The sequence below is a fragment of the Gymnodraco acuticeps genome, unplaced genomic scaffold, assembly GCF_902827175.1.
Source record: "Gymnodraco acuticeps unplaced genomic scaffold, fGymAcu1.1, whole genome shotgun sequence".
Classification (NCBI taxonomy): domain Eukaryota; kingdom Metazoa; phylum Chordata; class Actinopteri; order Perciformes; family Bathydraconidae; genus Gymnodraco; species Gymnodraco acuticeps.
In genome coordinates, this window is record NW_022991667.1 from 140,422 (window position 1) to 153,385 (window position 12,964).

The 12,964-nt window shown below is 38.0% G+C and overlaps 2 protein-coding genes and 1 pseudogene across 3 annotated transcripts; all 3 read right to left on the reverse strand.

The window, feature by feature from the left end:
- Positions 1-148: 148 nt before the first annotated feature.
- Positions 149-1,723, reverse strand: LOC117534437 (cytochrome c oxidase assembly factor 4 homolog, mitochondrial). Of its 2 annotated transcripts, none has more exons than XM_034198634.1 (2): positions 1,580-1,723; positions 149-521 (listed from the first exon to the last, which is right to left on the reverse strand). In XM_034198634.1, the coding sequence occupies exon 2, from the start codon at positions 499-501 to the stop codon at positions 250-252; it is 252 nt and encodes an 83-aa protein (XP_034054525.1). In that variant the 5' UTR covers positions 502-521; positions 1,580-1,723; the 3' UTR covers positions 149-249. The 2 variants fall into 2 exon arrangements, with proteins under 2 accessions (XP_034054525.1, XP_034054524.1); XM_034198633.1 differs by having other exon boundaries at positions 149-524.
- Positions 1,724-4,220: 2,497 nt separating this feature from the next.
- On the reverse strand, positions 4,221-5,174 carry LOC117534439 (olfactory receptor 2AT4-like). The gene has a single exon (XM_034198636.1). The coding sequence runs from the start codon at positions 5,172-5,174 to the stop codon at positions 4,221-4,223; it is 954 nt and encodes a 317-aa protein (XP_034054527.1).
- Positions 5,175-10,711: 5,537 nt separating this feature from the next.
- LOC117534443 lies at positions 10,712-11,663 on the reverse strand (annotated as a pseudogene).
- Between the last annotated feature and the right edge of the window lie 1,301 nt (positions 11,664-12,964).

A 12,964-nucleotide genomic window follows, 5' to 3' on the forward strand; every position in this document is an offset into this window, starting at 1 on the left:
ACTTCCCTGTACTCCCTGCTGGATAAAACATTTAAAATAAAGTTATTAGATGTCCTCAAACCTTTCTTTGGCATAATCTCACTTTTACTTCTATTAGCTCTATTTATCCATAGCACTCTCGACCACACAAACATGAAAGTCCAAGTCGTTGTTTTTTTGTAGCTGCTCATACTTTATTTTAATCAACAATATTGTGATTAGGTACAGTCTTTTGATTTGCATGCCCTCAACACAGCCCAGCCAGTGTGTTCAGCTCGGAGCAGACTCAGGGAAGGTTTTCTGCCGCTGCTTCATCAGCTGCTCTTTTCGGGCGATTTGGAAATTCATCATGCAGTCTTTGAAAGTCTGGACCTGACTTTTGCAGATGCGCCAGTCCTGGTGTTCAGCCATGCACTCCTGCACAGCGTAATGTTGCTCTGCACAGCCAGTGCGGGATATCATCCGATCAACGGGGTCATCCTCATCTTCATCTTTACGGCTGCGGTCATGGGGGGATGCCATCCTGTGCTGACTCAATTGCTCTGCTGAGGATAACACATAATGGTTTCAATAGACAGTTAATACACAGGTAATAAATTAGTCTTAGGAAAAACCACAAAACATCCTAGTAGGTCTATCCAAGTGTCTGTGCTGTTCATTTTAGGGACAAATCGGTTATTTTTTTTGATAGCCCCATATAAAAACAAACAATGAAAACTAGTAATGCCTCATATGCATATAGAATAGATAAAAGCACTAAAATAAATTAGGTGTGTCTTATTTTTCCATTGCGGTAATACTATTTGAATTCTGAGTCCCTGGGTCACATGAAATGGAAGCTATTGAACAAAAATGTATTATCTTCATCATGTAAAATCAATTAATGACACATCAGTAATCATAATAGGTAAGCATAAGACATATAGATAGATATATATATATTATATAAGAGAGCAAGCATGCACATAACTTTGGTTTTGTGTCACTCTAACTATATTGATGGTCCCTAAGTGAAACCTTGTAGTTAAGATCAAGGACTCGAATGTGAGCTAACTGTCCTGTAGCTGCTGACAGTTTGTGAAACTGAGCAAGAAGACTGGAGTTAATTCTGTTAAAGATCCGACCTAAAACTAGCTTCTACAGTCAAGACATTAGCACTTATACTTTCACAGACTCACAGTTTGAAAACATATAATGATCTTAACAAATATGATGATGAATAGCTGAAATGAGCTTCACCTCGACCAGCTGCAACATTGGTCTGACATGTTGATGGACCAATAATACCCTTCACTTCTATGGGAGACATTTTGCACAACGAGTCGTTTTACATTTAAAAGTGACACTAACATTAAGCAGGCTAGACTTTGCTTAGAGTACCTGTGATTGTACCAGAGCGTGGCAATAGGGCTGTTAATTGACGTGGATTTCCTTAAAAAAATATTGCTACGTATACTGAAGTACAGTAAACATTCGTCGTTGTCATGTAGCTGCATTAATAAGAAAATACACTGAATAACCTTAGCTCAAAGGTAGGCTAACAGTATCGAGAGAGGTGCTAGCAAACACACATGTTTACGTAACCCTTCGTTTTTCTTACCTGTTTATTCTCTTTGAGCGATCTTTTCGTTGAGACACTGGAATTATTTTTCCATAGCCTGCAAAACTTTACTCTAGACTTCTCATAACAAACCACGGTCAACTGCAAGTGTTTCTCGGAGGACACATTTTAGCAGCGGACGAACGTGTAACCGTAACATAGTTCCGTCGATGTCCGTTCGTCATTAGTTCCACTTCCTACCGAACACTCAACTCATTAATAATACATCGTAGCGTTCCTATCAGTGAATACATTGCAACAACATCATCATTTTGTAGTCCATACTTTATCATAGTAAACTGCTTATGTGGTGAATGTTTTACAATGCATATCTATGGAAGGTTCTGTAGTTCATAAAACCTGAAGAATAAAAAAGCTTGCCTGTTACAAACATGTTGGGCCCACTCACGGGGGCTCATTATTTTACAGCCTGGTTCATAATGGTTCAAGATGTTAACATTTATTAATAAAAATTTTTAAAAAAAAACACTTAACAAAAACATGTTGTGCCTTCTATGGTGCATTGATCTGATTCTTGACAATTCAGTTTCATTAGTGAACAAAAATATTGTTTTCAATGTATTCGTTTATTTTAGGGGGACAAGCACAGACACACAATAACATTTGCAGAAGCAGTTTCTGAGATGTTGTACACGTATATACAAGCCAAAGGTAAACATAACAACGAAACATTCAAAAATAATACAAATAATAAACAGAACTCATATTATGGTCCGTCTTGAAGTGTGACTCTTTAGAAACAATGGTTCAATCAAGTAGCTGTCAGATGAATACAGGTAGAGCATACTGAGTTCAATTATTGTGAGTTAAACGTTTTGGTCATTTTGTGAACTGTGTTTGTAGACTTAGTAATCAGGGACAAACACATTAAACGACTTTTCAGTTGGTAAATGTTCCCAGAGGAGAAATTCATCACTAAACATGATGGGTAAGACAAAACTAGTTGTCCGGCAGTGGCTCAGTCAGTAGGGGCTTGGACTGGGAGCTGTAGGGTCGCCGGTTCAAGCTCCTAACCAGACCTAAAATATGGAGTGAGGACTGCTACTTGGAGAGTTCCCAGTTCACCTCCTGCCCTGCCGTGGTGCCCTTGTGCAAGGCACCGGACACCCCCCCTCACTCCCATTGCTCCCTAACGGTACAATAGCTGCCTACTGCTCCTAGTACTAGACTCCTGCCGGTACTAGGATGGGTTAAATGCAGAGGCCAAATGTCACTGTGTGCTGTGTGCTCTGCATGTGTGACCATTAAAGAGGGTTTCATCCCTCCCAATTCTTCTTCTAACTAAATAGTTCTAATGAGCCCAGCTTGTATTGCCATCTCCAGATAATTCAGATTAATGATCTCAACTTTAACGAACAAACATTTTTACTGTAATCCACATCAGACTAATTAATCTCAGTTGCACCTATTAGGAATAATGGCAATTAAAAACAGAGGGAAATCGGAGCATTACATTAATTGCTTGTGTGAAACTTTCTTTTCATTTAACTTCCAACTGCTTTCTAATGGCTGCAGGAGACACTCCAGAGGTCATTGACCTGCCACTCCGACAGTGTCCTCTGACTATGTTTTGTTTAATCAAATAACAATTTTTAATTTGTTTTATACATTTATAGGCCTTCCTAAAGGACTTTCAAACACTAATTTCCATGTGAACTTTAGGCTCAGCGGAAAGTGGTTCTTGTACATTCATTTTTAGGTTTATTGGTAGATTTCCACATGGAACTATATATCTAATGCCAGTTTATATATATTATATATATTTATATTTCAGCAAATAAATCATTTAAAAATAATTTACAGATATCTACTGATGATGTTGGTATTTTCAATTGAACCACTTGCTGACATGGTTCATAGTAGGAAACATACAACAGTAGGAACTATTATGCATTTCATTTATCCTCCCAAGTATGCTCCAGTTATTTTTTTAAATATTAAAAGTTTAAAATATTTATCCTTGAAAATGATAATGCATGCCTACTTATCATCAGAGCCCAAATACAGATGCTTCTACATTATGTCCCCCTTTCACTCTTTTCATCACATATTTAGGAAAGGAAAACAAAATTCAACCTGTGCCAACATCGTCAAACTTAGCTCGAAAATGCTTCTCTGATGTTGTTTCATGCAACACACATAAAGGGACGTTTTGCTTTGCCAAATCATTTATGAGGAATAAACAAAAGAGATACAGTAAAAAAAAAAAGTCAATTTCAGATAAGAAGATTCCATATGACACATAGAAGAACCAGAGCAGTCATATGAACACATTGCAAATAATTACAATCAAGTACAGTTTACAACAAGTATATTTGATGTCATAATAAGTCACTAATATGTTTTCCGGCATTATTTCATGCTCTTGAATTTGTTAACGTAATAGCAGTATATCAAATAAAAAAGAATATAAGAAAAATATATTATGGATTCATATGATTGATACATAATATTAAACTTTAAGCTTTGAAATGCTTATAAATCAGACACAACCATTCCCATTTCCTTTACTGTAGACCTCTTTTTGTTCCACCAAAGACACACACACACATATGCACACAATCGTGACCGATGTGCATTATAACTCTCCAATGATAGCTTTTGGAAAAAAATACATTTGTTAAGGGCTTATTTTTACTCTTTTGACCAATGCCAGGGCTCTGGTTCTGATCTCTTTTGTTTTTAAAGAATATACAACCGAATTTATGCAGGGTGGGATGCAAGAGGCCAGCGACAGACTCAACACGCGCTGGTCCGGGTCAATGGATCGCACATAAAGACCAATTAAGAAAATGATGATTATAGGAGTGAAAAATACAGCAACAAGGACTAGGTGTTCAATGCAAGTAGCGAGAGCTTTCATCCTAGTATTTACTGATTTCATCCTGAACACAGTGACCAGAATGATGACATAAGACAGGAGGATAAAAGTCAAAGGGCCCATCAGATTCACCATGCTTGAAGTTGAAGCGATTGACCACTGCGGTGTGTAATCATTACAGGCGAGTCTAAAAACAGGTGCATAGTCACAGAAGTAGCTAAACACTCTGACAGATTTGCAAAAAGAAAGTCGAGTCATGATTGCGGTGCTGTATGCAAGTATTCCCAGACTGTAAACCCAAGTAACGCTGATAAGACAAGACATGATCGGCAGTGTGTTGAATACGTTCTGACGCAGAGGGAAACATATTGCAATCAACCTGTCATAGGCAAGTATAGCGAGGGAATACGACTCCAAAGATATAAAAGCGTAGTAAACATACATTTGTACCAAACAGAGGTTGAATGGAACAAAGTTGTCCTTAAACAGAAATGTCTTTATCATGCTGGGAATAGTGCTTGTGTTTAAGACAATATCAATTACTGCCAGGTTGACAACTGCCATGAATTTTGGAGTGTGTAAGCAATGGTTACAGGCAATTATATAGATCAATAAAATATTGAACACTAGTGTAACCACATAGACAAATGCTAGAAAGATAATGTAGACACTGATGTTGGGAAATGTCTCAAATGCGATGATATAAAAGCCTGGAGGATGAATGATGAGAGAGTCGTTTAAAACAGAAGACATAGTTGAACTCGGCAGGCTACAGACTGCTGCTGGTCTGCGTTATATCAAAGCTCTGTGGGCTAGAAAAGATTAAGCAAATACATTTATTACTTAGCTTTCCTATCACATACTTCAAATGGACACATGTACACCATGACCAGTCTTGAAGTGAATACAAACACACAACAGAATACAACACAGTGCACTTTTTACTCACCTTCTGTGTTGATGTCCGTTATACACAATGAGGCTCCATGTGTCTGCGTGTCTGACCTGTGTACAGTGGAAATTATATCATCTTCATTGATCTCTAGTGATGACATGAACTCTGCTAATTAAAAATAATAGGTATAAACAATAACGGCCCGTCCACACAGCGGCGTGCGTTGACGCTTGCCGGCGGGCGTGTCTGAAACTCGACCAACAACCAATCACATGAATCTCCCGCCCCTGACACACAAGCAGCGGTTTGATTGGCTAGAGCTTGTACTGGCATATGATTCGATTGGCTGACGCTTCTCACGCCAGCAACGCTCCGCGTCGCTTCCCACGATGCAGTTCGGTGCAAAGTGACGTCACCCCATTCAAAGTGAATGGTGAAGCGTCAATTTACGCCGCTGTGTGGACGGGCCGTAACATAATTAGTAGGGCCCTTTAGTTGCAATTAAAGTTTAATCCGTGAAGACTACTGCATTGTTTCATAACTTATCTTGCAGAGAAAAAAACACCTCATTGTTTTGTGGCTCTCATTAATCTTTTTCTAAAGGGAAGGAAAGAATGCAGAATATAAATAATGTCACTTAAGAATAACACTGAAACCCAAACAGCAAAGTTTGGAAGTGTTATTTACTCTTTTTGATTCTCTTTACAATATTACTTATTCAAACAAGCCTTTATTTATTCGGACAACATTAATGATTCTAATCTTTTTAGGATATTGTCAATAGATTTGGGAGATTAGGGATTATCTGATTTCATGTGATTGTGAATTTTATAGACCAGTGATACCAACTCTGTAAGCAGTCTAAATATGGCTACATTTTAGCGAGGGGAAAACTGTCATGGTTCATATTCACAGCAGTCCTTTGACCTGTCATCACAATATCCCTTAATGTCATGGGGATCTATTGGTACACATGTACCTCCACTTAATAGACATGCTTATCCCAGTTCGGGGAAAAAACATTCAGTATTAGAATTGCGTAAATTGGGGATTTCTCTAAATCTGAGACAATTGTGAATCCGATTAGCTGAATTGTTTTCACGTGCGATGGTGTTCCGAAATAAGCCGCACCATTGTAGTGAGACATTTTTGAATCTTGACCTCCCTGTCAAATTTGAATTGTTCTGGTATCTAGGATAATCACAGCCTCGTAAAGCTTTACAACAGCAAACTTGAGACCTACTGTAGGGCATTCAGAGGATGTTTGGCTTTTCTACTCATATTGACGATATGGTGGCACTTTTCAGAATAGTTCTCGCCAACCACAAAAACAATACATTTTAGCAGAAGTCAAACGTCTTTATTACCAAATCATGAATGTTTCTACTGAGTTGCTTGGGGTCCTGAATGCACTACAGTTGCATTTTCGAGGGATTTGTTTTTGCCTTTTTATCAATTCTTGAGTGATTGGTTCAACTTAACCCCAAAACATTTCCTTCTTGACCACGGTGTAAATGCTAGAATCTGAATAAAATCTTTATGACTTAAAGCAAATGAAAAACAATTTCCAAAGCATCCTCCTCTCTGTCACCATCAAACAGTACATAATGACTCCAGACAAAAGGACTTTCTGCTGCAAATTACACCTTAGAGTCTTTCTAATGAACCCAGTTTGAGATTTCATCATCGGAGAAAGCAATTTAATGGCCCTTCTGATAACAAACAAAACTGTTTACTATGCAAACCTTTGCCTAATTATTCTCACCTGCATCTATTAGCAGGTCTTGCGTCTCACACTTGGAGGTAAATAGGTGGAACATGTTGGCCCCTGTGCACTGTGCTTTCTCCCCAAGAGTACCTTTTCTGAAATAACAAGTTGAGTTTGTTAGGCTGCAAAGTAGAACTTGATTTGATTTGGAAGAGGATACTTACAATACTAATTGACCGACTGTCTTACTAAATTGAGTGTTTAGTAATGGGGAAACTATAAACAATTTTTTTTTACAAAAACTGTCACACTTCGTATAAACTTGGCGTGAATCCATTGACTTGGAAACAAAGTGTATCATTGACAATAAATAGCATTTCCTGAGGGGGCTTTTATCACCAAACAGGACACAGTGACCCCAGACAAAATGATTTTCTCCTGCCACACTGACTCCTAGGAACTATGCTAATGAGCCCTATTTGTGATGTCATTACCAAAGGAGGCTAGCTAATGACCCTGCGTGCAACAAACAAACCTTTTACTGTTGAGGCTTAAGCCTAATTAATCTCCTCTGCATCCATTAGAAGGTTTTGCTCTCTTGCAATTAAAACTTGAATGTTATGGGAATGGGTACTGATATTAATGAGTCATTAGTGTTCTTGAAAATCTCAAGTACAAAGCCCTTAACAATCTAATGCTGAGGTACCTCTTCTCTAAAGGGCTGTATGAGATAGGCCTGCAACTCAGCCCCCTTACACCAATGAAGCCCTTTTTGTAGTTGTCTTACTCTAAATAGTATTCAAATTGTGAAAAAGATGCGGATACACTTTAGATTGTGTGAAGTTACTAGCCGTGTTAGCATTGGACACAATAACGATTTACTGCAAAATCATCGAAGCTTAATATATTGGAGATTGGCCTGAAGCAACAAGACATCGAAAATGTAATTGTGCAGCAGCAGAACATTTAAAATGCCTCACAAAAAAACAGAAGAAATGAAAGATTTCTATTAAGGATGTTATAAGTAACCACCACCAATGAATGAATGCACCATCCAATGTTGAATTTATAAAGCAAAGTATACATAGCCTTTTCAGCGTAACCGTAAAATAGTTCCGTCGATGTCCGTTCGTCATTAGTTCCACTTCCTACCGAACACTCAACTCATGAATAATACATCGTAGCGTTCCTATCAGTGAATACATTGCAACAACATCATAATTTTGTAGTCCATACTTTATCATAGTAAACTGCTTATGTGGTGAATGTTTTACAATGCATATCTATGGAAGGTTCTGTAGTTCATAAAACCTGAAGAATAAAAAAGCTTGCCTGTTACAAACATGTTGGACCCACTCACGGGGCCTCATTATTTTACAGCCTGGTTCATAATGGTTCAAGATGTTAAAATGTATTAATAAAAATTAAAAAACACACTTAACAAAAACATGTTGTGCCTTCTATGGTGCATTGATCTGATTCTTGACAATTCAGTTTCATAAGTGAAAAAAAAGATAGTTTTCAATGTATTCGTTTATTTTAGGGGGACAAGCACAGACACACAATAACATTTGCAGAAGCAGTTTCTGAGATGTTGTACACAAAATATTGTTTTCAATGTATTCGTTTATTTTAGGGGGACAAGCACAGACACACAATAACATTTGCAGAAGCAGTTTCTGAGATGTTGTACACGTATATACAAGCCAAAGGTAAACATAACAACGAAACATTCAAAAATAATACAAATAATAAACAGAACTCATATTATGGTCCGTCTTGAAGTGTGACTCTTTAGAAACAATGGTTCAATCAAGTTGCTGTCAGATAAATACAGAGCATACTGAGTTCAATTATTGTGAGTTAAATGTTTTGGTCATTTTGTGAACTGTGTTTGTAGACTTAGTAATCAGGGACAAACACATTAAACGACTTTTCAGTTGGTAAATGTTCCCAGAGGAGAAATTCATCACTAAACACGATGGGTAAGACAAAACTAGTTGTCCGGCAGTGGCTCAGTCAGTAGGGGCTAGGACTGGGAGCTGTAGGGTCGCCGGTTCAAGCCCCTAACTAGACCTAAAATATGGAGTGAGGACTGCTACTTGGAGAGTTCCCAGTTCACCTCCTGCCCTGCCGTGGTGCCCTTGTGCAAGGCACCGGACACACCCCTTCCCCCCCTCACTCCCATTGCTCCCTGGGCGCTGTACAATAGCTGCCTACTGCTCCTAGTACTAGACTCCTGCCGGTACTAGGATGGGTTAAATGCAGAGGCCAAATGTCACTGTGTGCTGTGTGCTCTGCATGTGTGACCATTAAAGAGGGTTTCATCCCTCCCAATTCTTCTTCTAACTAAATAGTTCTAATGAGCCCAGCTTGTATTGCCATCTCCAGAGAATTCAGATAAATGATCTCAACTTTAACGAACAAACATTTTTACTGTAATCCACATCAGACTAATTAATCTCAGTTGCACCTATTAGGAATAATGGCAATTAAAAACAGAGGGAAATCGGAGCATTACATTAATTGCTTGTGTGAAACTTTCTTTTCATTTAACTTCCAACTGCTTTCTAATGGCTGCAGGAGACACTCCGGAGGTCATTGACCTGCCACTCCGACAGTGTCCTCTGACTATGTTTTGTTTAATCAAATAACAATTTTTAATTTGTTTTATACATTTATAGGCCTTCCTAAAGGACTTTCAAACACTAATTTCCATGTGAACTTTAGGCTCAGCGGAAAGTGGTTCTTGTACATTCATTTTTAGGTTTATTGGTAGATTTCCACATGGAACTATATATCTAATGCCAGTTTATATATATTATATATATTTATATTTCAGCAAATAAATCATTTAAAAATAATTTACAGATATCTACTGATGATGTTGGTATTTTCAATTGAACCACTTGTTGACATGGTTCATAGTAGGAAACATACAACAGTAGGAACAATTACGCATTTCATTTATCCTCCCAAGTATGCTCCAGTTAATTTTTTAAATATCAAAAGTTTAAAATATTTATCCTTGAAAATGATAATGCATGCCTACTTATCATCAGAGCCCAAATACAGATGCTTCTACATTATGTCCCCCTTTCACTCTTTTCATCACATATTTAGGAAAGGAAAACAAAATTCAACCTGTGCCAACATCGTCAAACTTAGCTCGAAAATGCTTCTCTGATGTTGTTTCATGCAACACACATAAAGGGACGTTTTGCTTTGCCAAATCATTTATGAGGAATAAACAAAAGAGATACAGTAAAAAAAAAAGTCAATTTCAGATAAGAAGATTCCATATGACACATAGAAGAACCAGAGCAGTCATATGAACACATTGCAAATAATTACAATCAAGTACAGTTTACAACAAGTATATTTGATGTCATAATAAGTCACTAATATGTTTTCCGGCATTATTTCATGCTCTTGAATTTGTTAACGTAATAGCAGTATATCAAATAAAAAAGAATATAAGAAAAACACATTATGGATTCATATGATTGATACATAATATTAAACTTTAAGCTTTGAAATGCTTATAAATCAGACACAACCATTCCCATTTCCTTTACTGTAGACCTCTTTTTGTTCCACCAAAGACACACACACACATATGCACACAATCGTGACCGATGTGCATTATAACTCTCCAATGATAGCTTTTGGAAAAAAATACATTTGTTAAGGGCTTATTTTTACTCTTTTGACCAATGCCAGGGCTCTGGTTCTGATCTCTTTTGTTTTTAAAGAATATACAACCGAATTTATGCAGGGTGGGATGCAAGAGGCCAGCGACAGACTCAACACGCGCTGGTCCGGGTCAATGGATCGCACATAAAGACCAATTAAGAAAATGATGATTATAGGAGTGAAAAATACAGCAACAAGGACTAGGTGTTCAATGCAAGTAGCGAGAGCTTTCATCCTAGTATTTACTGATTTCATCCTGAACACAGTGACCAGAATGATGACATAAGACAGGAGGATAAAAGTCAAAGGGCCCATCAGATTCACCATGCTTGAAGTTGAAGCGATTGACCACTGCGGTGTGTAATCATTACAGGCGAGTCTAAAAACAGGTGCATAGTCACAGAAGTAGCTAAACACTCTGACAGAATTGCAAAAAGAAAGTCGAGTCATGATTGCGGTGCTGTATGCAACTCTTCCTAGACTGTAACCCAAGTAACGCTGATAAGACAAGACATGATCGGCAGTGTGTTGAATACGTTCTGACGCAGAGGGAAACATATTGCAATCAACCTGTCATAGGCAAGTATAGCGAGGGAATACGACTCCAAAGATATAAAAGCGTAGTAAACATACATTTGTACCAAACAGAGGTGAATGGAACAAAGTTGTCCTTAAACAGAAATGTCTTTATCATGCTGGGAATAGTGCTTGTGTTTAAGACAATATCAATTACTGCCAGGTTGACAACTGCCATGAATTTTGGAGTGTGTAAGCAATGGTTACAGGCAATTATGTAGATCAATAAAATATTGAACACTAGTGTAACCACATAGACAAATGCTAGAAAGATAATGTAGACACTGATGTTGGGAAATGTCTCAAATGCGATGATATAAAAGCCTGGAGGATGAATGATGAGAGAGTCGTTTAAAACAGAAGACATAGTTGAACTCGGCAGGCTACAGACTGCTGCTGGTCTGCGTTATATCAAAGCTCTGTGGGCTAGAAAAGATTAAGCAAATACATTTATTACTTAGCTTTCCTATCACATACTTCAAATGGACACATGTACACCATGACCAGTCTTGAAGTGAATACAAACACACAACAGAATACAACACAGTGCACTTTTTACTCACCTTCTGTGTTGATGTCCGTTATACACAATGAGGCTCCATGTGTCTGCGTGTCTGACCTGTGTACAGTGGAAATTATATCATCTTCATTGATCTCTAGTGATGACATGAACTCTGCTAATTAAAAATAATAGGTATAAACAATAACGGCCCGTCCACACAGCGGCGTGCGTTGACGCTTGCCGGCGGGCGTGTCTGAAACTCGACCAACAACCAATCACATGAATCTCCCGCCCCTGACACACAAGCAGCGGTTTGATTGGCTAGAGCTTGTACTGGCATATGATTCGATTGGCTGACGCTTCTCACGCCAGCAACGCTCCGCGTCGCTTCCCACGATGCAGTTCGGTGCAAAGTGACGTCACCCCATTCAAAGTGAATGGTGAAGCGTCAACTTACGCCGCTGTGTGGACGGGCCGTAACATAATTAGTAGGGCCCTTTAGTTGCAATTAAAGTTTAATCCGTGAAGACTACTGCATTGTTTCATAACTTATCTTGCAGAGAAAAAAACACCTCATTGTTTTGTGGCTCTCATTAATCTTTTTCTAAAGGGAAGGAAAGAATGCAGAATATAAATAATGTCACTTAAGAATAACACTGAAACCCAAACAGCAAAGTTTGGAAGTGTTATTTACTCTTTTTGATTCTCTTTACAATATTACTTATTCAAACAAGCCTTTATTTATTCGGACAACATTAATGATTCTAATCTTTTTAGGATATTGTCAATAGATTTGGGAGATTAGGGATTATCTGATTTCATGTGATTGTGAATTGTATAGACCAGTGATACCAACTCTGTAAGCAGTCTAAATATGGCTACATTTTAGTGAGGGAAAAACTGTCATGGTTCATATTCACAGCAGTCCTTTGACCTGTCATCACAATATCCCTTAATGTCATGGGGATCTATTGGTACACATGTACCTCCACTTAATAGACATGCTTATCCCAGTTCGGGGAAAAAACATTCAGTATTAGAATTGCGTAAATTGGGGATTTCTCTAAATCTGAGACAATTGTGAATCCGATTAGCTGAATTGTTTTCACGTGCGATGGTGTTCCGAAATAAGCTGCACCATTGTAGTGAGACCATCTTTTTGAATC

What these genes read in the sequence shown, in the direction of transcription:
- LOC117534437 (XM_034198634.1), bottom strand. Translation starts at nt 501, where the DNA reads ATGGCATCCCCCCATGACCGCAGCCGTAAAGATGAAGATGAGGATGAC.
- LOC117534439 (XM_034198636.1), bottom strand. Translation starts at nt 5,174, where the DNA reads ATGTCTTCTGTTTTAAACGACTCTCTCATCATTCATCCTCCAGGCTTT.